This window comes from Apteryx rowi, unplaced genomic scaffold (genome assembly GCF_003343035.1).
Source record: "Apteryx rowi isolate R43461 unplaced genomic scaffold, aptRow1 scaffold_395, whole genome shotgun sequence".
Taxonomy (NCBI): Eukaryota; Metazoa; Chordata; class Aves; order Apterygiformes; family Apterygidae; genus Apteryx; species Apteryx rowi.
In genome coordinates this window covers 198,154-223,420 of record NW_020450474.1, presented here as the reverse complement: position 1 = coordinate 223,420, position 25,267 = coordinate 198,154, and the positions used below count along the sequence as shown (strand labels likewise).

General features: G+C 39.4%; 1 protein-coding gene across 1 annotated transcript in view; it reads left to right on the top strand.

Moving 5' to 3' along the window:
- CNTNAP2 (contactin associated protein like 2) overlaps positions 1–25,044 on the top strand; it is a gene marked incomplete at its 5' end in the record, with an annotated part of 659,794 nt that extends 634,750 nt beyond the window's left edge. Inside the window, 3 exons of the mRNA XM_026074688.1 lie at positions 6,456–6,686; positions 23,286–23,357; positions 24,845–25,044. Of these exons, the coding sequence (XP_025930473.1) occupies positions 6,456–6,686; positions 23,286–23,357; positions 24,845–25,044 (503 nt within the window). The remainder of the gene's footprint in view (positions 1–6,455; positions 6,687–23,285; positions 23,358–24,844) is intronic.
- Between the last annotated feature and the right edge of the window lie 223 nt (positions 25,045–25,267).

The following is a 25,267-nucleotide window of genomic DNA, read 5'->3' as shown; positions in this document are numbered from 1 at the left end:
AGGACATTTGTTGGAAGACTTAGGTGAAGTGTCAGGATGTAGTTTTCCCTTTGCCTAGCATTATCCCCCTAGCTGGGTGTTTAATAGTCGTGTTCCACCCCACCCCCACCCCCCCTGCCGACATGAGCTTTTGAGCCCTATGGCTTTGGTCCAGTGGGTATTCACCTCCCCAGATAGGTTCTTCCTCTGACTGCATACTGTATGTGATCAAAGCCAACTTGTTTATTCCCTTTTTACACCCTGCCAGTCCTTGAGTATCTGCATGTGCCAGGGTTCGCTGCTGTGCTGAACCGTTCCATCTAGGCATCAAATACTGCAAGTAAGAGAAAGTGCTTTAGCAGTCTCAGTGGACTGGGACTTTTGGAAATCAATAGCTTCCTTTCAGTGGAGTTTAAACTACTTTCTATTATGCTGAGCCTCATACAGTAACATGGAGCTGCTTAAGATGCCTGTTGGGCTGATCTTTGAGCAGGGGGTAATGTAACAAGATATCTTTCTGAGTACCTGGGACAAGAGAACACAAGATGCTTTATTTCACAGAGAAAATCTCTTGCTAAGGCTGACCTGAAAGCAATTAGTGGTTCATTTAATTGAATCAATGAATTCATCTGTGCAGTCTATTATAATATTACAGGTGATGATTTAGGCTCAATTTAGTACAGCTAGCTGAAGGGTTATAGAGATTTACAATGGATTACCTTCTTTCTACCCATGGAGTGGATGCTTTATCTTAAATGAAATGGAATAGCATCCTGGCAATTTGTAGCAAGAAATATCATTCTGTGGCAAAACCATACATCTCATATTATTGATATGGCTCCAGAATTGTTAAGCTCTTGTGTTTCTCCCTGTAACTGGGCACATTTAAATAGGTCATTGTATTAAAACCAAACAGCTGGATTTTTTACTATTTTTGAAAGCAAAACTCAAATGCTGTCTTGTTTTAAAGGTATAAGAAATAGTATTTTGTAAATTGAACTGAAAGAGCTTTGATTATGCTGCTGAGACTTCTGTTTAAAAGGCATCCTCTATCACAACCAAAATCATTCCAGTATACAGTACTTTTCTTGTCCCTCTCCCCCTATGTACTACTTTGGGCAGAGCTTTCCCACCATCGAAGAAGAAAGAATGCTAGATGGCTATAAAATTTACTGAGAACCTTGCTATACTAGAAGTATCCTTAGATATGGCTACTTTCTGCTGTGAAGGGCATCTCTACAAAACTCCAAGGGAATTTGTAGCAGAGTATTTATTACATACATTGTTGTACGTATGCACAAACTGTACCTCAAGTTCTGTTGCACTTCCTTCTTAATGAAACATAATTCACAATGAATAAATGGCTTGATCCTCCCTCTGTATGTACTGAACACTATGCAAGGTTCAGAATTTATTATAACTTTCTGTATTGATCTACATTTCAGAGTCCTGTGAAGAAAGAAAATTCAATGACAGATCAGCTAGAATAGAAGAGATGTTCAGCACATATGTTTAATAAAATGTTGTAGGAGATTTACAAAGAGTTCTTTCCTGCAGTGAGGGTGTTTCCCTTTTCCATGACAGCTGAATCTTTTTCCTCTCCCTCTTTCTGAATTTAGCATGTAACAGTCCAAGGCTGTCTTTCTACATGGGGAATGATTATACTGGTATGGCACAATATTGTCCCGGATTTTATTTCTGTTTGCTACAGCTCCTTGTATATGTGAATCATTCTGGGATCCTCACAGGGGGAATTTTACATAAATAGAAAGCATGGCCGTTTTGTTATATCAAAAACCTGCTCAGGGCTGTGGAACCAGCATGTGTCATTTGCTTCTGTTAAATCAGGCTGCCATTTTTCTCTAATCTTTCTCAGTGATGCTAGAAACGCATATAAAACGTAAATGCTAGAATTAAGCAGAGCTGGACCTTTCCAGCCATGCTATTAAAAACGTGCTACCTTTTTGTCCACAGAGGTGCTCTGGCACTTTGTTACCCTATAGATGTTTCACAGGTAAACATGGAAAGTAGAGAGGGGAGAGAAAAAAGTGAACAGAAACAATTATTTACTATTTTTGGCATGTGTCTGCTTGTACACGTCAGATGTGCACTAACTAGGTCAACTTTGATAATAATCTGAACCAAATTGTTTGTTTGTTTTGCAATAGTGCCTGGGCATGAATCTCAATTCTGCATCTCCAGGTACCATAGCAAGGGCAAAAGGTCCTAAAACCCAGCTAACCTAACTATACTGATCAGTATTTCTGTATACTACTTATATGTTCATTACTTATACTCAGATCCAGCCTTTTTTTTTTTCCTCTCTCTCTCTCTAATATGCAATGTATTTTTTGCTTGTTTTCTTCTGGATCCCTAGGATAATGAATTTCAACCTGTTGCATGCTCATTAACAGTGCCTCATGTCATTAGCATGCTCAGGAAAAACAAATGTTCATTGCATCTTTTCACCCAGGCAGAAAAGAGCTTCTTCAGTAGTAGGACATAGTTTTCAATTGAGAAATAATACTCTTCATTGATATGTGGCATGTTTCTGTAACAGCTGTGGAAAATAAGCTCTAAAATCAAAACCAGTAACTGAGAATTAAATTCCAATATCTTTTTGCCTTTGAAGAAATCACAAAGCATAAATAACAAATAATTGATGTTAAGTCTAATTTCAGTGGATTATGGCACACAAAAAATGCAGTGAAATCAATGAAGTTCCTAATGTACTGTGTACTAGTTTTATCCATTTTAAAAATGTTAATTAATCTGGGTAGGCAGTTGTATAGTTATTCTGCAAATTTTCAGTGTTAAACGTTTGTATATTAAAGTTGGTCTGTGCTAAAATGGGTTTGATAGAATGGCTTCTGGTTTGTACTCCTGGTCTTCATCTCAAGTTGGCTGGTTATGTGGTCAAGGGAGTAAACAGTTAAAACCAGAAGTGAAAATTGGCCTTTGAGTGGGATTTTTAGAAGTCTTTCATTGCATAGATGCTTGTGGGTAGGTAGGATGCCAAAAAAAGATTGCTGCGTCAGAACTGATCAGTTCTGCTGCAGCAATAACACTAGTAATATTAATTTATATGGCTTTGCACTAACTTATGTGCTGAAAATTAAAACAGTGGAAAACAGCTGCAGTGTACATTTCCCTTTATTTTAAGTAATGTGACTGTCATCTTTTTTTCTTTTTCTCCCCCCTTTGTTATAGGGAGAAAATTGAATTTTAGTCATGGCAACAAAGGCATATTTCATTATATAGTCATTATGGTCTCCAAGGATGGGCTCATAGCAAGCTCAAGTACACAGGGAGGCAAAGTATAATGGTCTAACGTCAGAGAATATCAGCGTGCAGAGCCCCACGGGACTCACAAGGGAAGGAACTTGTTCATAGTTACAGCACAAAACATCCACTTGATCCATCTCATTTTAGTGTCAATGCAGTGTGGGTTGATCATAAATTTACATGAGGTGACTTGCACAACTATCATTTATGGAATATTTTAAACAAAAATGGAGGCCTTTATCAAGGTGCCTTATTAGCATTTTTTTCTTTATTTCTCACAGGAGCTAGTATCCATCTCTCATTGTTCACAGAGTTAGAGAAGAATGGTGCTGAAGCTGCTAAAGCAGCACAGTCATATTCATGGATGTTTGTTATTGTCATTGAGGATTTTAAGTGGGAGGTTATTAGCATTACTGAAGTTCCACCAGATCTATATAAAGATGAATAAAAGGTTATCACTAAACTGTTAATGACAGTTTTTACAGTGTTAAAACTTTTCTAATTGTTCGTTAGATGATGGGGATTTCTCAAAATTGCATGCATTCGCTGTATGTACACCATGAATATTTTATTGGAGTAGGAGATGGTGAATATTGCAGCCAGGTATGAATCTTGTCTATCCCTGAGTTATGGTTTACGAGCAGCATTCAAATGCACGAACTCTGACTTTTGTACAGCTTCTGTATACTAAATATGGAAAATGTGCATGTATGGATGAATGTACTTATTTTAGTATCAAATTTTTGAAGGAGATGATGCTAATTGTTCGGTCAGGCGACTTTTCTTAGAGGGGGAGGGCTGGATGAAAGACCATGTGAGTAATACAATGATTTAAATGAATTTAATCTAGTGTCTGGCTGAGTTCTGAGCATGTTTCCACTTTGTCACAGGTGACAGTCACTGCTCACTGACAGCCTGTGAAATGTAGCTGCAATCCTGATAAAGGCTGCATGAGCAGAGTAAGAGGACATTGCCAAATGGGCGGGATAAGGGAAAATGGAGAGGATGGAACAAATCAGCTCTTATTCGGTGGATCACATAAGGATCTCATGCAGATAATTTTCAGATTATGCATCTTCCTTTTTGTGTCCTGATGCTATGTAGGACTTAGACATTGTATGTTTATAATTCTGATTTGATTGCAAAGACAGAAGAGGTACTGTTTAATTCTGTGTGACAACCAACAATTAGTTTTAATTGTGCTCAAGATTTGTCCAGTTTTCATCATGTTATTTCCTCCCCCCATGCCCCCAACACACTCATGTTTACTGTGTAAACCCAAAATGCAAAACTTATTTGAAATGCTCTGCCTGGTTTACAGCCTTTGAAACTCCTTGTATGTATCTCTGAGGTAAAACCCTTATTGCTCTCAGAAATAGTACTGTCATATGTAATGTGGCAGGTTTTTTAGGAAGCCAAATCAGGAGCCCAAACCTCATTGCCTGTAATAAATAATTAATCCCAGGTTGGTTAGAATTGAACACAAGCTTATCTGAGCGATTTGTAATACTTTTCCTAATAACTCTTATTTGAATTTTGCATAGCAAAACTGAAACCCAGATGTGCTTTGTCTGCCAGCACTTCGCCCAACTCTTGCAATAAATCTCTTTTCCACTTTCTCCTCCCACTTCTCTCAGGAGAACCCTTTCTGTCTCAGCTCTGTTCTCCCCTCTCTCTGTTTTTTGTCACAGTCATGTGATTTTATATACATCATTTTTATCGGAAGCTCTGTTTTTCAAACCCTTAACACTGTTCCTCCTCTGAACAGTGAATACTGTTTGACCTCTAAAGAGGTTGCTTTTGTACAACCTAAGGTTGCTTCTTTTTTTTTTCCTGTATCCCTGGAATACAGTCCTGCTTTGCTCAACTCGGTAGGATTTTTTCCATTGACTTCAGGGGCCAGACTTTAACCCCTATCCCTGCTGACCCAGGAATGGAAACCTGGTGAAAGGAAAACTGAAGCTGGAATGGAAGCACACACAACCATTCTCAGTGGCTCCAGAGTAATACACTGCGTACAGCACAAACATGATGCTGCCATGAATCATTTGTATTTACTCTGTGCTGTCACTGAGGAAATGAACTTGAATTCCTCACTGCAATGTAAGTATTCAATTTGACACTGCAGTGATGCTTTGAAATGTTAACCTCCTCTCTGATGCAGCCAGCTGGTACCAAATGCCAAGCTTTTGTTTCTGCATTGTTGTGTGCTGGGAAGAGTATTTCATGCTATCATCTCATGTCCTGGCAGGAATAAAACAGCTGTGAATGACCTGCAAATTCCTTTGTAGTAAGGATGTGTGCTGTACTTTTCTGGCTACTGTTCTGGGGATTGTTTTAGCTAGTCTTTTAAAAGAAAGCAAGCCGCTTGGGTTTGGCGGAGGGTGGGTGTTTTAAAAAGCGAAGGTGGAGTCCTATATTCTGTTCATGAATTCTGACTACCAGCTTGCTTATTAACCGACAGCAACAACTTGTAATGTGTCGGACATCCAAAATGCTCTTAATTGATGTAGGCTGTGATGTGAAGGTGAGGGAGTACACACACATGTGCCTCAGTCTGTAAGAGAAATGTGGAGACTTTGCAGTCTCCTGGCGGATGCGTTCGTACCACTTTGCTGAATTCCCTGTAGAAGGAATCTGGAGAGAGGCTACTTTCCAGAGCAGGCTTGATCTTTTAGCAAGGATATAGGAGGAGGAGGGAGAGAGGGAAGGAGTTGCAGAGAGAAGGGACTGTTAATGGCAAATGCACATGTGCAACGATGCTGTTCATAGGGTCCTGACTGACCCGGAGGGGTCTGGAAAGTGACCAGCCAGGGTGAATGAAGGAGTAGCTCTCACAGCAATAGTTTAATATGGGAAAAGATATCCTGGCGAGGATTGTCCCTATAACTTCTCCTTTGTCACCTCTTCTTGGAGAAGTGATTTTTCCTGGTCTTTCATTCTCTGCTGCTTCCTCCTCCCCAGCCTTGCATTTTAATGATAACATAGCAGTGAAACCAAGTCCCATCAAGGCCTGAAGGTTTCCAGCTTCAATCTGAAATGAAATGTAAAAAAATCTGGCAGGGTCTGAAATGTGCTCAGACCCCTGAAAGAGAGATTTTTGGAATTCAGCTTAGGGAATTATGTGCTGTGCTTTCCAAAGCAGTGAATTGTGTTGATTAATCTTTTTTCTTTTTTTTAATTTCCGGTAGAAATTGGGAAGATCGATCAAGACATATATAAATACAACACACCAGGATTCACTGGCTGCCTGTCAAGAGTACAGTTCAACCAGATTGCTCCACTCAAAGCAGCCCTGAGACCTACCAACGCCTCCTCTCACGTCCACATTCAAGGCGAACTAGTAGAATCCAATTGCGGGGCATCTCCATTGACAATCCCACCAATGTCGGCCGCTACGGACCCGTGGCGCTTAGATTCAGGTAAGTTGGGGTTCATTTTACATTTTTATGAATGCATCTGAGCACTTCAGGAAAGAAATATATCCACTCTCTGTAAGGGGGGAAAAAAAAATTAGAGTGGAAGCAGTTTATAGATGATTGTAGGGCAATAATCACAGTATGAAATGCAAAGCTGGAGTGAAAGAGAATTACCGCTACTTCTAAATGCAGTTACAGGCTATTTTCTTTGTGTGTGGTGGTTTTTTTTGTTTTTTTTTTTTTTAATCACAGTTAAGTTTGTGTCACAATATTAGAATGTGGTGGCAAGGGGCAGCATTTATCTGTTTCACTCTTTCTAGCACCTTCACATTAGAGTTCAGTTCATTTGTGTCCTGTGTTCATGATGTATTTGCATTTTACGAGTATTCTTTTCAAAACAAATATGTGCAAGTTTGTTTACTGCCTCCACTTTTAAAATAGGTCGGACAGCAAAGTTTCAGTTTCAGTGCCTTGTATCCTGTTTCTCTGACACGTTCTTACATAGCAGAACAAGCTTCTGGGCTCAAAACACTACAGGAGGGCATCAGAGTTGTAACATTTAAGTATTATAGCTTGTTTATATTTTCTGTAAATCTTACACTGTTTGAATCTTCAGTTTTGAACTAGCTGTTGTGATAGCACCTTCTTTGTAGTATTGGGTATGTAACAAGTGAGGGACTACTGGTATGGATAAAAAAATTGCTTAGAGTAGCATTTCTTATGTTGGATTCCTAATAAGTGAATATGTTCTAGTCAGCCTCATACAAAAAAAGTAAATCTAATTTTAGGCATAAATGTATTTATAAACTGCTGATTTGTTTTCCATGCTTGAAATGTCTGCTTTCTTTAGGCCATGTTTAATGAGAAATGCCACTAAGCACAATTGCATTCATCTCATGCTGAAAATGCTGGAAAGCAAAAATGATGTGCTGATCCTAGCAATCTCATCCTGCTTTGTGACTGACAGTCTTTGAAAGTATACATTGTACCTCACTTTAGAGTGTTTTTTTTTCTCTTGCTCTTTGTGTTTCAGATAAATACTTAAAAAAAAAAAAAATCTGTTCCCTTCAGATTTATATAGTGAGGTGTATGTTGATACCTGTCTCATACTGTGGCCACATTCTGATTACATTTGTACTGGTGTAAAATAAAACTCCTTCTGGCAAGTTGATGGGTTTACAGTGGTATAAAATCAAAATGTCAGAGAAAAACTGGATCCCTAATGGCTTTGGTACTAATTATTTTTTGCCCAGGGGGTTTGGGGATGCATCTATCTGTCAGTCTTGGTACGAGAGCAAGACACAGCTATATATGTGTCTTAGAAGCATGTGCCAAGGTCATACTTTTTTTTTTTTTCTCTCTCCCAGTGTCAAGCAATTCCTTGCAGAGTTTCCTTTCAGCTCTTTAATGGAGAAATGGTGCAGAGGTTTATAAGACATTGCAGGGCTGTGGGTCCCGAATCTAGATGAAATACAAGCAGTACCATACTCTAAAAGGTCTCATTCCCTCCTTGCAGCCATCGCTTTGTAAGATTTCAGTGCATCTCTTCCTCATTTGTAACATGCAATCTCCTACTTGAATTTTTTCATCACAAAATCTTTCTGATCCTTTTGTTTTTCTTCTCTGGAATTATTAGGTCAGTTTGTACCTGAAGGTTATATTCCATGCTCCTGTTTCTATAAAAGCGCATTTGCTGAAGGATACCTCATTAGTTCATGTTTTTTAAAAAGTGAGCCATAAACTTCTTAAGGATAAAAACTGCTCCTGTGATTCTTGTGCAGCTGCTGTGGTTTGGTTGTTAATTTTGGTTGGTTTCTTTTTCCTACTGATCACTTGACTGCAAGCTAGTAAAAGACTATGGCTGGATTTACACAAGACAGTTGAGCTGTTCCTGATAGCTCCAGGTGTTGAGAGAGGGATGTCCTGTTCGTCCTAGCCTCATGGTACTCTTGTCTCTGGGTTGGCTCTGTCTCCTGCTGGAAGCTGTGCTGAGTCAATTCTACTTCACTGACCTGGCAGAATACACATTTTTACATTACTTCTGTTTTAGATGTGGTACTCGGCTCATGGAGGCAGCATGAAGGATATCAGATAGCAGGCAGCATGAGATTAGCTTAATTCAAGCTGTCTCTGGTAACTTCTGCCTGGCAAGCCATCTCCTCRTTGTAATAGCAAGACTTTACTTGACTGTGTTGGTCATGGGCTGCCAGTGTATGAGTGGCCCACCTTCATTTTTGGCAGTGAGGACTGGAGGCTAGGGATTGCCCCTCTTGTCCTCTGCAGTGCACAGCAGGAGTGGAGGGACAAGATCATATTGCTTTAGTTTTCTAGTAAGGAACTGCTGTACCCTAAAGGGACTGACAACTTCAGGTCTGGGTGTAGTGGAATGAAATTTCAGAGCAATGGAGTGATGCTTCACAGGGACAGGAGTGAAAGGACATTTAGTTGTATTTGAGCAATTTAAGACTTTCACTCCAGGTCAGAACTTTAATCCGCTTGGACAAGTCTGCAGTTATATTTCCACAATATAAAGAACAAGGTAGTCGCAGCAACCCCTTCTATCGGTATCAGTTAAGAACAACTCAGTCTTTGTACAAGTATCTCTGGTGATCAGACACAGCTGGCTCTGTTTCAGTCTCAGAAAAAGTATATACTGTAGACTACATAACCTTGGACTTGACACAGATGATCTTGATGACAGGTGAATGAACATGTTTATTTTAATGTCACCTTGCACCAGCAAGTTGGTAGTTTGCACTCAAAATTCTCTTTATATGTTTCCCAAACCCTATTGAAAGACTTTCTAACACAAAACATGTGAAGAGAGAAAATGAAAAATTAGAGTAATAAATAGTGATTTCCACTGGTTCTACAACTGGCATGTTCATAGTACTCTTATTGTGAATTTCCTCCTTTACTGGACTGGCTGGGGGGCAAAGACAATAAGCTCTATTGAAACTTGCAGAAATGCTTGCAGTTGTGTTAAAGCAAAAGCCATGAGATGTTCACACTCGCTCTCCCACAAAGAAATGGTTGCAAATAACATGGCTATGAAAACAGCAGTTGCTAGATATACAATTTCTCATTTCATATATGCATTTATCTGTAATTTTTATTATTATGGCACCTGTTTCATTTTTAAATAGGTTTTAGCAAAACTTAAGAATTGAGGGGAAAAAATGAGGAAAAATCCTCTATGAAGAATGAACTTTGTGTGGCAAATATCATATGGTTTAAGTTTCATTCTGTCACATACTCTGAACTTCTGGCTCATATTTTGGGTTAAGTATAGATTTATAGCTTTGCTTTTCAAATACCATCAAATTGCACTTTGAGGATTGAAAAATGTTGTAGGAGGAGATCAAAGATAAGTGGCTAACTAGGACTATTACACTGGAAGACAAATATAATGACCCTTTCACCTCTAAACTACAATACTGGATCAGATCTTATGGGTAGTTACTAGAAGATGTTGAGCAGGTTCTGCCTGACAGGTGATCTACATGAAATGTTTGCCTTAAACTCTCTTATGTGGTTACCATATGGACACTTCTTGCTAGCTGCAAAACATTTTGGATGCCTCCAGAGAGGCTAAGGAATAAATCATAAAGATATATATCAGTCATTTGCAAGTGACCCTTACAATCAAGTTCAGGATTTTATTGATGAGAAAGCTTGCTGATGGATTCTCTGCATGAATGGGCAGTACAGCTTCTCAGTTCATTGTCTTACATTTTCTATTGTTAGCCTTGAAATAGCATATATTTCAAATTTACAGCATTAGTATTTCTCAGTTCTTTTAAAAATTTTTCTCATTGTTAGAATGCTGCCTCCTTCCCTCCTCCTCCATTGCTGGCATTTTGCCATACTACTGCAACATTGTCTTAAACCATTACCTTGTTCAGCTTGTAAGTATTTTTATAATGTGTAGTCTTTCCTGTTGCCATGGTGATCCTTTCTTGGTGGTGATGAAGCACAAGAATTCAACAAGTCATTCTTTTCAAGAATGTGACTTTTTGGTGGCTTAAAAAAAAAGACAATGACTGAAGACAAGCAGATCAGCAGTACAGTTCCCTTCCTTTGTTTTTCTTCTGACCCCGTTATCTCTGTTTATGTGAGACAATCCACTTTGCCTTGGTTATATCAAAGGGAATGTAGAAATGAGGCAAAAAAGAGTATGATCAATGTCATTGTTATACAAAAATGACTTATTCTGTCTTTACATATTGTCTAAACCCAGTGAATTACCTGTCTGGCTTACATTTCAAAATAAAAGTTATAATTACATGTCTTTACATTAGCATACATTTTAATATGTAGTACTGCAGTATATGTAAAAGAAAAAAAAAAAACCTAACCATTAAAGGCTTTTTAATATCTCTAAATTTAGATTAACTAAGATGTATGTCACTGATAACTGACACCATGCTTATTCTAGGGAAGCAAACAGAAGCACAAACAGATCGATGTTTTTGTAGTAACTAAACCCTCAAACCTAAAAAGCCTTGTATTCAAAATCAGAGCATGCATATTCCTGGTGGGAGTGTTCAGTCTGCGGATGTTTTTCTCTAAGATAAAGGTTCTGCAACTTATTATTGAAGTTTCACTTCCAAAAGTTTCTTACTTACATAAAAAGATAAAAGAAAGCTACTACATGCATGTATCTCTCCACTTCAGGTAAAATGTGCTCCAACTTTCAAAACTACCAGATCTTGGATTTGGTAAAAATAGTGAGAGATACCACAAAAGGCAAGATACATACAAGACTCTGCAAACTGTGTTTTAGTAAATCCCTCTAACCTGCCGTGGCACTATGTAGCTGTAAAATGCATTTATTCTGAGTTTAAACAGAACGGCATCTAGAGTGTTTAACCCTGGATTTAATTAAGCCTATATTAGCTCCAGCATTGTGTTAAACATTAAATGGAGCAGGATTAAATGCTATGTGTCTGCAATGTTTTTTCAAGTGGTGTGAATTTTGTCTGGCTTAACGGATAAGCCCTAAAAGCTCTTCTCTATTTTTGTAGGTCTTGCCTTTTAAGAATCAATAGCTTACTTTGAAAAGTATATTGAGCATGTCTGGCAAAAGCATTATATAAAGGCATGCACCGCTGTCTTCAAGATTAAAACAGCTGCCTGCAGGATTAACTCCCCTTTTTTTTTTTGTTACAAATTCATCATTCTTCCTTTAACAAATGATGACAGGAGAAGAGAGTGGGAGGGCTGAATATGGGCCATAAGGTCCATGCTCACCTAATTGGTCAACAATTATCTTTGGTAACCAAAGGATAGGTCGATATCTTGACTAGGACATAGTATCACTAATGTATTAACAGTGCAGTGTTGAAGATCATCTTCCTTTTTTAGACATTATCAGTTAGGTGCCCATGCTTCAGTCTCACCATTAGGTACCCATGTGTTAGAAGGCAGAGTGATGGTGTTTGAGAGAAGCTGTCTCGGAAGTGCATTTCTATGGATATGTCCACTCAGGCACAAAATAACCGTTCTCTTTGTCACGGAGTTTAAGAATGGAGCAGTGGGAAGAAAGGATCAAAGGCATTACTTGCTATGCAGGGGCGATTTAGACCTCAAAACTGTCTTAGGTTATGGACACAAGAACAAAAGGGTCTTCCTCTGACCACAAACACTGAAGGAGTGTGGATTAGCACGTCTTGAGCTTAATATCCTGTTTGCATCAGTGAATCCAACAGAAGAGGGATTAAAATCAATGCTAATGTGTGAATCGGTGCTCATTCTCTCCTCTCGGGGACAGCAAGGGAGCAGATTTTCTCCAGGCTTCCTGCGAATGGCAAATGAGTTCAGAGGGGGAAGGGGTGCAAGAAGCTTTTGTTCATGATGTGGTCTTCCATTTCTAAACTTCAGCTCCTTGGTGCTAGCAAAATTAAAAATAAATAAATGATGTCTCAGAAACCCATGGCCTTGATCTGAGTTGTTCTCAAAGAGGAAGGTGACATTTTCATCAGACAGCCAGGGTTTAAGTCTAGCAAAACCTCATAGCTTGATTTCTAAGCCCTGAGTGGTTTTTGCAGGCAAAAGGGTAAGTGGTAAAAATTAAGCTGCAACAGTTGCTGTTTTTCCCCTCCCAGTCAAGCAGCTAACTAGGAAGAGCATCTGTCTGAAATTTGGCACAATCAGTGCTTCCTCCTTAAATGACTTAATGATGGTGCCTTGAATTACTGTAAATCCCTTTTGATAGGGAATAAAAATGCCTCCATTGGTCTCATCTAGTTCCTTCACACAATTAAGCACAGCTTTCCCGTATCTTTAAATATATATAATTTCAGTGTGAAACTTCTGACACCCTATCCGGTATATTAGACAGCTGACAAACTGCCAAATTCATAAATTCTTCTGGCATTCATTGAGAGACCTGCATTATAGCTGTTTCATAAGCAGTGATTTGAATGTTAATGCTGCTACCTAACACAAAGACAAGAAGCTGGAAATATTAATTTGTATTTGAGTATTTGCCACCGTCTGCAAAGACTATATTTTTTCCACAAATACTGACTTTAACTAGGAACATCAGGATGGTGTAAAGTAGGAAAAAAAAAWTGGAGTAGAGAAGGAAACATTTAGATGTATGAGGGCTTCATGTGACTGCCTTCTTTTTCCTCTCCTTAGATTGAAAAGTTCTTAGCTTCCAGATATAAGTGGTTATTCTAGATTACAGCTGGGTCATTACAGCTTTTAAATTTTTTATTTTAGATTTAAGATGAATATTTAAGCTCTCCAGTCTAACCCCATCCTCATCCCCAATTCAAGCCTTTCCTGTTCAGGAAGAAAATAAACACTAGAAGTGCAGAACCTGATCTTGTTTTCTGAATCATAGCAGCAAGAACCCCTTTCTTCCAATGACCTAAATAGAGTTCATCATTTTTTCTTATAGATTATAGCTGTCATAAACTTCCAGGCATGGAGAACTGAAGAAGAGAACAGCTTCTTCATTACATAGTAATTTTATTATGAGATACATAGGAAAAAAGCCATTTCTGCCTTCCCCACCAGTACCAAGCCTTAGTGCCACAGGCACGGGAGATGTATAACAGCAACTTTTAAAGTGACATAGTCAGCAAAGGCTATATCAAGGGTAATATCAATCGCTACATTTATTGTTTATGCGTACTACAAAAAACCAGATCCCTTCACTTTACTTGCTCCTTCCATATGGAGGATTCTTTCCTTACTTAAGGTTGGTTGTTCTCTTGTTCATTGGGCTGGATTTTTTACTTTTGTTTTTTGCTTCTTTCACGTATTCCCTGTGGGTCCATTATCAGTGTTTAGCTCTATGCAGCTAGGCTTTGATCAGCACTTAACTCTACTGTTCCTTTGAGAGCACTGAAGCGTTTCATATTCTACATTAATTATAAAAGGAAGTATTTGTTTGTCTTCCTTAACAGGTGAAATGTAAGCACTGTTCATAAAATTTTCATGAAAGTGATTGCTTAGGCCAGCATGACTAATATTATCAGTTCTTGTCTGGAGTCATAGTGAGAGCCAGTATCATACAGACATTACTACGAGGAATTAAAAGACAGATGAGTTTAATTTTTGATGGATGTAGGTGCTCTAATGTGCTGCAAATCAATTGAAATTTTGGCACAGCAAATGTTCAAAATACTACCTCTCAGTCAGAAAGTGCTGAAGTCCAAGCTGCTGATAAGCAGGATCCAAAATAGATTCTAAATATCCGTTCCCTTATCTTAAAATAAGGAAGTAAATTCTGCAGTATACATGCATTAGTTACTAAATTTAAAAGGTGTTTTGGTCTTGCCTGCCCACTGCCTTGCACAATTGTGTGCAAACCAAGTGTAAAAGCTAATGGCAAGTGGCTGTACAAAGGGGAAGTTGGGGGACAGTCATCTAGCCCATCCAAATTGTCATTGCAGGGGTGTATTCCCTGTTTCATATTTCACCCAGAATAGATTTTTGGGGAGCTTAAGCTGCAAGGATGAGTCTCCTAATAAAGTACAGGTTTTGCTGTCCCTTTCCTGGGAAGATTATGTTTTAAGGCCAAAAGAAAGAAAATTGTACTCCCCTCTCAGAGCAAGCCATAAAGTTCATAAAACTCCATCTTCTCCTCCATTTAAGAGTATGTATAGAAAAGTCCACCTGCAGTAGGAAATCAAAGGGCTAACAGAGCTACCTATTCAGAAACAATTATCTTGTCTCCATAGGTTGTTGTCTCCAGAGTCTAGTGGTGAAAATGTGCATTGTCCTTGTTCATTGAACATAGAATGTTCACTGAATTTTCACTGGGCATTGTCATTGTTCATTGTTTGCATTTTCATTGCTCATCCCATAGTTCATGTTTTTTTAAACAGAAATATCCAACTGCTGTTTCTTCTGTACTCCCTGATTAGTTTCCCACAGTATCCCAGATGTTTGCATACAGAAGGCCTGTTCAGAGGACAATAGTTCAATTAAGCTGTCATTTCAGAGGGTTTATTAATTTATACTCATTTCACATTAGGAAAAAAGACACAGTTGGAAAGATTTCACAAAAAAAGAATATGTAAAAACACAAGTTTTGAGTAGAAAAGTTCATGTTTTCCATAATCTCTCTGTGTGTCTCCTCTCTCTCATCAGAACTGACCAGTGTAATTGGCAGTAAAAACATCTGAGGTTCAATGAAAAATACTTAGACAAAAATACAACCATTCAAAGTGTTTTTGATTTAATGGAACATATCTGACATAACTTAGTTTAACTGGTCCAAGTAACACTAATGTGTTGGAGGACTTTTTTGTGGTTTATGAAGATTTTTCTGGTTTTGTTCCGCCCACCCTGCCTTGAGAAGGTTGCAAAAGATTGAAGAAATTAGTGGATTTTTGACCCAATGATGTGAATTTCACATCCCAAATATGTTGTATTATTGGAGACAGAGTAGATGATGTCATTCTTAAAGTGAAAAGCTGCATTTCTATTTTGATGGTTTCGGAACAACTACATGGATATACTTCTTTTCAATGTCCTGTAATTCACACACACAACCCCCCCCCCCCACAGTAAATTATTAAGAAACTGTGAATGTGAAGTCTTCACTTTCCATAAGGGTAGAAGTATGGTTCATACTAGGGACAAACTTGTAACCCTCTATAACTACAATTGAGGCAGCACTAAAAATTCAGGGACTAATGACTCATCCCTGTATAGCCTGATAGTACAGCAGTGAACTTTTACAAACAATATGGTTAATAATATCTTTTAAATATTTTTGGCTGGGTACATGTGACTTTTTTTTAAACTTGGAAATGTTTAATAATAAAAATAATTCCAGCTAAATTCTCAATCCTATCTCCATCCTACCTAAGCTGATGTCAGAGGAACTTTAAGTAAACTCTGTCTAAGTACATTCCTTCATCAGAATCTGCTCTTAAATCCCTCAAAAAGCATGGGCAGGTTTCCTCCATTCTCATTTTCAGCTTGGAGAATTAGGAACATTCGTAGATGTATTATTTTAAAAAAATGATAAGAACTTTCAATACAAATTTTGCCCTGGCAGTGTAGAAAGTCAATGGCATTTTTAATACTAGTTCAGATTTTTTTCTTCTCTTTCTGAATTGTTATAATTTCCTTGTCTTAGAAACTTAGGTTCACAAAAGAAGAATTTCATTTCAAAATGGAGAGGAAAAATATGTGCACTGCTCTGCACAGAGTCAAGCATGGGCCACTTCTCACCTCTTCCCAATTGCCCCTTCCTTTGAGTTTTTAAAGAGGGCCACTGCTGCAGGCACAAGGCCAGAGTGAGGGTTATGGCTAGCGTTCGAGCTTGGTAAAAGACACAGTCCCAGCCACGAGAAAGATACTGATTTGGTTTCCTTTGAGGGAAAGYGAGGCCACCAGAGCTGTGGCTTGAGCTGCACCGTGGAGACCAGGCCATATGGCCGGGGGGAGCTYGGGCAGGCAGGGTGGGTTAGGGTCCTCTAAAAGGGAGAGCCCAGGCAGCAGGGGATGGGTGTTTTGAGAAGGGCCTTTGACACAGCAAGGACATGTGTGGCCACAGCAAGGCCATGTACCATCTTGTGCTGCCCTGCTGAGAGGGTGCTGGGGCCGAGTTGGGAGCCAGAGCTGTGCGTGGGCCGAGAGCTGGGGTGGGAGAGGGAGGGCACAGGCAGGGGGGTGAGCTAGAGAAAGCACCTGGGGTCTACAGGTTGCAGTGGTCACCTTTGGTGCAGACCAGTGTGTAATGGAGTTGTTTACTCCTGCTTAGTCATCTGTGTGTTTTGAGTTTCTTTTCTAATCTGTTCTCTTAAGGATGGGGAATGTGACAGTGACTACCCGTTTTTTTCTATTATCAAGAGTCAAGCAATTAATGAAGAAGTTTCTGTACTTACAATATGTAATAAGGAGCAGTCTGTAACTTGCAGCCATAGTACTATAGTCTCATACGATAGGCAGAGTTGATATAATCTGACAAAATGCAGCCAGAGCGCGTGCCTTTGTTTTCCTCTGTGTTATGGTCCATGGAGAAATATATTAACGTACTGATTAGTTTCAAGGGCTTTCTCAAAATCCTAAGGTATCTGTGAATGTTTGCTATCTTTATAGGCTCCATTTTGGTGAATCACCAAGTTTTTCCTCTTGGATGTATGGCTTCAAAAGAGAATTAGGAAGAATGAATGATACCTAACGTACTTGTTTCTATTTTATTCTCTTGCTGTTCTACTTTTAATAAATGTCTTGATAGCTGGGGGTTTTATATACGTTGTGATCACCACATCTAGTTGGTCTGGTTGATTCTCTAGTTCCAATTTATGTGAAATCATAATTGGGCTTAATAACTTAATATTCATGTGGTGCCTAATTTAGGAAGCTATTTTTCTATATAATTTGTGGAAAGAAACAGATTTCTGTTCTTAAAGTTGTCTGAAGAAGTCTAAAAACGGTGTGCTGAAGGCTTCTAATTAGGGCATTCAAAATTAAGTAAATGTTGAATTATCTCACGAGTGCTCAACGTATCTTTATATATGTATGTGTGTTTAAAATACTGCTTGCTTGCACAGTTATATATTTGTAAACTACACAGCCAACACAAGATGATGTATACACCTGCTGCAAGGTGGAACAGACTTAGCAGTGTGCAGCAATATAACTTGTCTTAGTGACAGCTCATAGGGCAACACTCAGCAAACAACTTTTCAGTATGTGCTCTGGATGCAAGAAGTCAGGAATGTAATAGGAAAAGAAAAAAGTCCAAATGCTATGTTTTCATGCAAAAGATTCTATGACTTGCACTAAAATGGAAGAATTTCTGGCTGTTAATTTCTAAAAATGATTTTGCTGAAAGAGACCTCTGTCACTTCTATCCTGAAAAGCTATTTTGCCTTTTAATTTGTTCAGAGTGAAAATTCTGCTAATTTAATATGTACTATTGAAGTCTAAGAGAAGAATACCTATTTTCTCTCTCAAAATGTTGCACATCTGTAAAGATGAAATGTCATGGTAGCACAATATGTGTTAGTTCTAGTATTTCATAGGTTTCTTCCTTTGTTTGTTTCAGGCCTGTAATTGTGCCTGCTCTTTTTTTTTTTTTTTTTTTTGGAGCAAATCTGAACTGTATCCTACTTTTTAGTCAGCTGCCTATAGTTGCATGGAGTGTTTCAACTAAGACTTCATCACTCAGTAAAAAAAAAAAAGTTCAGTGAAAAAACCTGCATCCAGTGGCTTATACGCAGCACTCCTGGTAGTGTGTTTCAAAATGGGATTTGCCTCTTCAGCTTTGTTGTTGGTTCATAGTCAGGCTCTCAGTACTACTCGCTAGCTGGAAAGTTCCCAATTTGTCCTCCCCTGCAAAGGGCCTTTACTGAATAGTGTTTTGCTGATTTATCTCCCCACACCAACTTTTTGGACCACATTTCTACTTTAACAGAAGCATTTTGTGAATTTATGAAAGGCTTTTATGTGGGATCTATAGTAAAAATTCTCCCTCTGAAAATGGTAGCTGCAAAATCATATCTACCCTAATGAACCAAAATTATTATTCACTCAGCTAAATCAAACACATCTGGCACCTTGAATGTCTAATCCTACTCAGCCACATCTGTTACCTTGAATATCCAATCCTACTCATGATCTGTTTGTCCAGTCCCATCTCCCCTTTCCATTCAGTGAGTCCTGCTGTATTGCAGGTGGCTGTGGCAGTGACCAAGTTCAATATGCAGGATGATATTAGATCTCCTACCACACTTTTGTAGTGGTCTGAAATTTCAAATATCATTAAAATGATGGCCAATATGCAGATTTTGCCTGCAGTCGATCCTTAATCACCCTTATAGGTGTTACGAAGTCCCTTTAATCCTATTTACCCTCAGACTAATAACAGAAAGTCAAAAAGCGCAAAACTTCAGTTTAGACTCTCTGTAGATTTACTCTGTGGCAGTTATTGAAACTATCACCTCATCAACAGCAGTCCATGAAGGAAAGAGACAGCAAAGTATGCTGTGTCCTTTCATGTAGGTTAACTTCAGGATGATCATATTTGAAGCAAGTCTAGTGGCCTGCTGTGGGAAGAAAGGGTATAAAAAAACAGCATCACCCAGTTTGAATTCTGGAAGGGAACCAGCTGATAGGGTATTAGTAAGCCACAGATGAACTTAGTTTCCTAAAACAGTTCATGACATCCTTGCAATAGCTGTAGGTTTTAGAAAAATCTCTGTGGTGTGTTCTGACTACAGACTGTGGGCTGCAAGCTCTGTGTCGCAGCTGCATAAGCAGAGGATTTCAGGGAACTAGTGGTGCATCTCTTGAGCCAATATGTAACTATTTTCCAAGATGAATTAAAAAGCTATTTGCTCTGTTCTCCATGTTTCTATTCACACAAATGAGACCATGGCTACTCAGAGAAAGTTGGGGGAGATTCAGAAAGAGCTCCCGAGATAAGGAAACCTTTCCAGTACAGTCCCCAAACCATCTGGGAATCAGTTGTTCTGAAGCAACCTGTATAGACCAGGTTATAAAGGAAAACTAAGTAGTCCTATTTGTGGCCTCAGCTAACAATTAGGTAGCACTGCATTTAGACCAAAACTTCTACAATATCCTTCCCACACCCACCTTACATTACATCCACAACTCACTTCTTGTCTCCGTGAGCAAGAAATTTACTTTGGCTTTGCAGGGTAGCTGCATAAAATAACTGCAGCTCCATAACACCTATTTGCTCCAGGCAAGTCATCATTTGATGTTATTGAGGTACAAGTATGAGGCAGTGAGAAAGGTCTTGCTGAGACATGGAGTTAAAATTAATGTCACAGTGATAATGGAAGGATTTGAACAGGAAAGAGGTGTCCCTAGCTGTGATAGAAAAATGAAGGCACACACTTGCCCATTAGCAAGTCATCAAGTACTTCAACTGCATATCATAGCCATGCGAGCTAGTTATTATACCACTCACTGTGATTCAGTTTCCCATGAAAGGTGAGAGTCAGTAGTAACAATATTCATTTTATCTGACCAGTCACTTTGAAATATCTTAGGGGTTAGTCTTTAAAGCCTGTGACTGGCACTCTAGATTTTTCTGTGCTTTTACCAGAGCACAGTATTACTGTTGCCCCTTTGTGAGCTTGTCCTAACATGTGAGCTTGTCCTAACATGTTCTTTCCTCATTTAATTACTTAATTTCAACAGCAAAGGAAGAATCTTGTTAGTTGTCTTGACAAAGTTATTTAATATTGCAGAGGAATGAACTGTAGTAAGGTCAGAGAAGTCCATGTGTCTGAATGCATAACTGATATCCAAAATACCTGCATTTTGGTACCTGCTGGTGACAGTACTCTCTGGTTAAGCTCCCTTGGGTGGGTCAAAGATGCAGCTTGACAGACTCTCTTCTGCCTAATTGCTGCTGAAAGCATTACTCTTTTACAGTTCCTCAACCCTTATTCTCTAGCTATTTCTGATCATTTAAGCTACTGCTGTCCTGAAGAATTTCAAGGAAGCTTTCACCCAGGGAGATAGTAATGAATTCTTTTCTTCCTCCTCTACCTATGTATAGTAATATATTCAGTACAGTGGCATACCCAGGCCTCCTGCTGACACAAGAGCAACAAAACAGGAATTCATGAATTACAGTGGTAATATCTGCCAATACTGCTGCAGGTGCTTTAACAAAAGATGTACATGCATCTGCTTCCCTTTTCCATGACAGTGCTCCTGGTATTTCAGCAGTTGCATATGCACAATCTGATCTGATGTGCAGTGGCTTTGTCCACTGTCCCCAGACACATATTCCTATTTCTTCCTTGTCAGACTTGGAGGTGAGTTTCAGACTGAGCTGATCCAGTGGACCTCTCTTCCCGAGCCTGTAGAATCACTAGGTCCAAAGGAAAGCACCCACGGACAGAGATATGAAGGATGTTTCTTTTAGCAGCGGTTCTCAGACGAGACCAAGGGTGTAGTTTCACGTGCCTTCACTGTCTTGTGGTGTACTTCAGTGGCCACTGAACATCGTAAGCCCTGGTCCTCGATCTGTCAGGATTTCCTCCTGCAGCGTAGCTGTCACGATGTGGCAGCCCAGGAGAGACCATGCTGCCATCAACAGCAGCCTTCCTCTTTCTTCACACTCCGCTCATGCCATTGCCCTCAAAACAACCTTTAAAAAAGAAGGTGGTGTTCCCTACACAGTCATAAGGGAAGGGGGAACTGTAATTGTTGTTGATTCTAAGATTTTCTATGCAGAGACATGGGAGCAACTCCAAACCATGCAAGGAAGGGGTAGGATTTGGTACTGCATGTGGTGCTGCTCCTATGGCAAGGGGCCTCCTTTGGGGCTGCAATGGGAGAGAGCAATTTCCTTACAATTGGGCAAGCCTGAGGGTTTTCCAAAAGGAGTAATTTGCCTTTACAATTTTGCTTGAGGAGCAGGGGGGTGCTAAGTTTAAACTTAGGGTTTATTTTCCTTCTGCCTGCCCTTCCCTTTCAATGCTGTAAGGATAGTATTATGGACCCTATGCCAAAATCTCTCTGTAGGAAACATTCATGGTCCTGCACAGTAAGGTTCTTTGGGAGAAAAAARCACTGATATGGAATCAGGTATTTATTTATCTTCTACATTTTTTAAGACTGGTTTGTTTTAGCAAGGTGCAGAAATGCTGTTTTCAGAAGCCAGAGTACTAACAAATGTCAAAGGGACAAGTGCGACTGGCAAAAAACACAGGCCAGGCCCCCTTCACTGAGTCCTGAGAAATGCTCTCTTTGTTTCTTTGCACAGGCTCTACCAGCCAACAGCTCAACACAGCTGGTTTGACTCTCTCCAGAGTATGCGCATAGGAGGCTACTCTACCCCAAAACTCCTTTTGGGCCACGTGGCAAGCTGAAGCCATTCATTCTTCTGTACAGCTGCTTCAGGATACAAAAGGAACTTTATTAAGGGTTTTCCTATGTTCTAACAGAAAGCCAGTTGAATTCCTTAGATAGTTTTGGGGTGTAGTGATGAATGTATTAATGGCCTGTCAAGGCAAATGTCACCTGATCCACCAAAAAGGAAAATAGATCTGGGTCTTAAATACTGACCTAAGAAGTAATTCATATCCTTGATTATTTTAATGATCTCCAATTAAATGCTTTTAACAACACTTTTTCTATTTCAAAATCAATGCCATGTTACTATGACAGAGAATGATTAGAAACACTTGCATAGCTCCTTGGGTTTGCTTAATGCAGTGTCTCATTGCTACGGCTCACTACAAAGAAAATGTTGGCGAGAGGTTTAATAGATGAGATGTCCTTTGAAAATCTTCTGTGATGTTTCTGGAGGTTAAAACCAAAACCTCCATCCAGATGCTACTGTAGCCCTGCTCTGATTCCTTCATCCAGCTCTGCCACAAGGGTTCTCTGCTTTTCAGGTCTCTGACAGATGAGTGCCGGGAAATCTTCCCAGGGAACTTTCTTTAATCTCCTCACCTGTCTGCTGGAGGCTATCTTCTCCCGATATCTCTCCTGCCTGCCATGCCTCAGCTGCTCCAATTCACAGTCTGGCATCTTAGCTCAAAAGCACCTCCAGCAGCAGTTAAGCTGTCACATTGGGCTTTCTACTAGAGAGCTAAGGTGCCAGCACATACTCCCTTTGGCAACTCTGCTCCAAGGCTCTGACAGGCAGAAAATGCTGCCCCTCTCTTATTTTAGGCTTGCAACAACAAAAGAGACGGCAGCTTTTCTTTCAAACAGCTTGCAGTTGTACCCAATGGCTGTCACAAAATCTTGGAAATCTCTGAATTCCCTCATGGATAGCCATGACAAAGGCAAAAATCTCTGTAATGGTATTTTGTGATCACGCACTGCTGAAGGAAAGAGTTTTGTTTGGTTTTGTGCTAAAGAATCTTACTGAAGTTATGTTAGTAGAGTAACCAAATGCCATTCTGTATTAACAGCAGTGTTTACTGCTGGTATGTCCTTTGTTTTATTTGTATTTTTGATAATGAGAGGAGGAAGCAAGTTCTGAGGGATTAGATATTGGGCAAAGATTTTTTGTTTCTTTTTCTTCTTATACATATCACAATTTTCTTTAAATTGTATCTGAGGATGTTGGATGTACTGTGTGAAGTTTCACTGCTGTTACAACATGAATCTTTAATTTCCTGTTTACAGCCAGTGCTGATTTCCCATACAACGGTCAAGCTATAGGAGATGGAGTTAACAGAAACTCAGCCATTATTGGAGGTAGGAAAAATGTCTTTTTTTTGTAAGATACTTTGCAGTATGATTGTGAAGGTTGAATTGTAGTTGGTAACATATTCAAGCTATTTGCTAAGACCTGTCTATGTGGGAAAACTGCACCAGAACAAGTTAAATAGAAGTTTATGTATTCAGGCACATTGTTCTGGTAAAATGGTTTGTTCTCATTTAGTTTGTCCCCTCAGATGCAGTTTTAAACGGATCTAAGTATTAGTATTCATAATCCACATATGAAACATCCATGCAGAGAGCTATATTGGTATAGTTACTTAGGTTATAGAATTAATTCGTATGAAGAGGCAGGACATTTTCCCAGTTATAACATTTCAACATGACTCTATTTCAAATGCTATTTGTTGCACTCTTGACAAAAATCACTCATGATCCTACCTTGTTTTTTAGCAGCCAAGTTCTGCTATAATTTATGTGGCTGGTAATCCCATTCAATGAAATAGGTTTCCAGGTGAGGTTAAGTAATTCCAGAACTGGCCTTGAATTAGCATTTAAATGAAGACCACCTGGCCATCTTCAGAAATAAAGATCTTGATAAAACTTGTGCATGCATGCAGTTGTCTGCCCTGTCCCGTAGTATAGAAGAGTTGTAGCATAACTCTCATGACAGAACTTTATCACTGCATTATATTCTGAAAGGATGTAGAAATTGTTTTTCAAAGATCAGCCTAATATTTTTCAGTCAGTTCTAGATGCAGATAAAATGACATGCTGGTGTTGTTTTTTTTGTTGTTGTGTGAAGCAACACTGAATATAGTAGTATGTGCAGTCTAACTAAATTTCCTGTTTCTTTCCCTTGGCCCCCTCAAAGGTTTATGTTTCCATACCCAGATTTAGGTTAGTAGCTTTAGTTTCAATTTGTTGTCTTATTTTTCCTTTTTATTTTATTTTTATTACTACTTACACTTTTCCCCTAATACTTTGACACCCTACAGTACTACAAGGATAGTATTACATTCCTTGGAAAATTCAGACCATACCTAAACAACCTGGTTGTCCAAAGCATCAGTTAATAAAAGTGGTATAAAATATTTCTGGCTGATCTCAAGATTTTTTGGCCTGAGAACTTGATAACCTCTTCACCTGACAGATAGGCATTTGAAGAGAAGGGCCAAAAAAGGAAAAGTGCTTTTTTAGCACATACATACCTATGCCTAAGAGGGCAAAATGTATGATGCTCCTATGTAAGAGGGCTGAACTCCTAACAGACTATTGCAGGGGGCGCAGCTGAGGACAGATCTGAGGATAAAGCCATTGCACTTGTAATTATGTGGAACCAGTGCCTAGCAAGTGGAGTGAGGCAATGGTGAATATACAAAACGAATTTTATAGGCACTGTTGAGGGGCTATGATAGACGTGTACGGTCATCCGGTTGGGAAGTGTACGGAAGTGTCTCCATCCCCAACGCATGTGGCGTTTCTCTCCCCTACTTCCGTCTTTTCTCCTCTCCTCTGCTTAGGCGTCATCGCTGTGGTGATCTTCACCATCCTCTGCACCCTGGTGTTCCTCATCCGCTACATGTTTCGCCACAAGGGCACCTACCACACCAACGAGGCCAAAGGGGCAGAGTCGGCCGAGAGCGCGGACGCGGCCATCATGAACAATGACCCCAACTTCACGGAGACCATCGATGAGAGCAAAAAGGAATGGCTCATCTGAGCCCAAGCGGCCGGGGCGCGGGGGGGCACCAGCCAGGATGGGGGGACGGGAGGGGACTCTTTCAGTGAGGAGAGAAAACTGCTTCGGACTCTTGAGCACATATACGGTAAAAAGATCAGCACAACTGGAGGAGCGAGTGACAAAAAAAAACAAAAACATTGAGACTGGAGAAAAAACAAAAAAGAATATCGCAAGCATTTAAGAGAAATACTTTTTAATATTT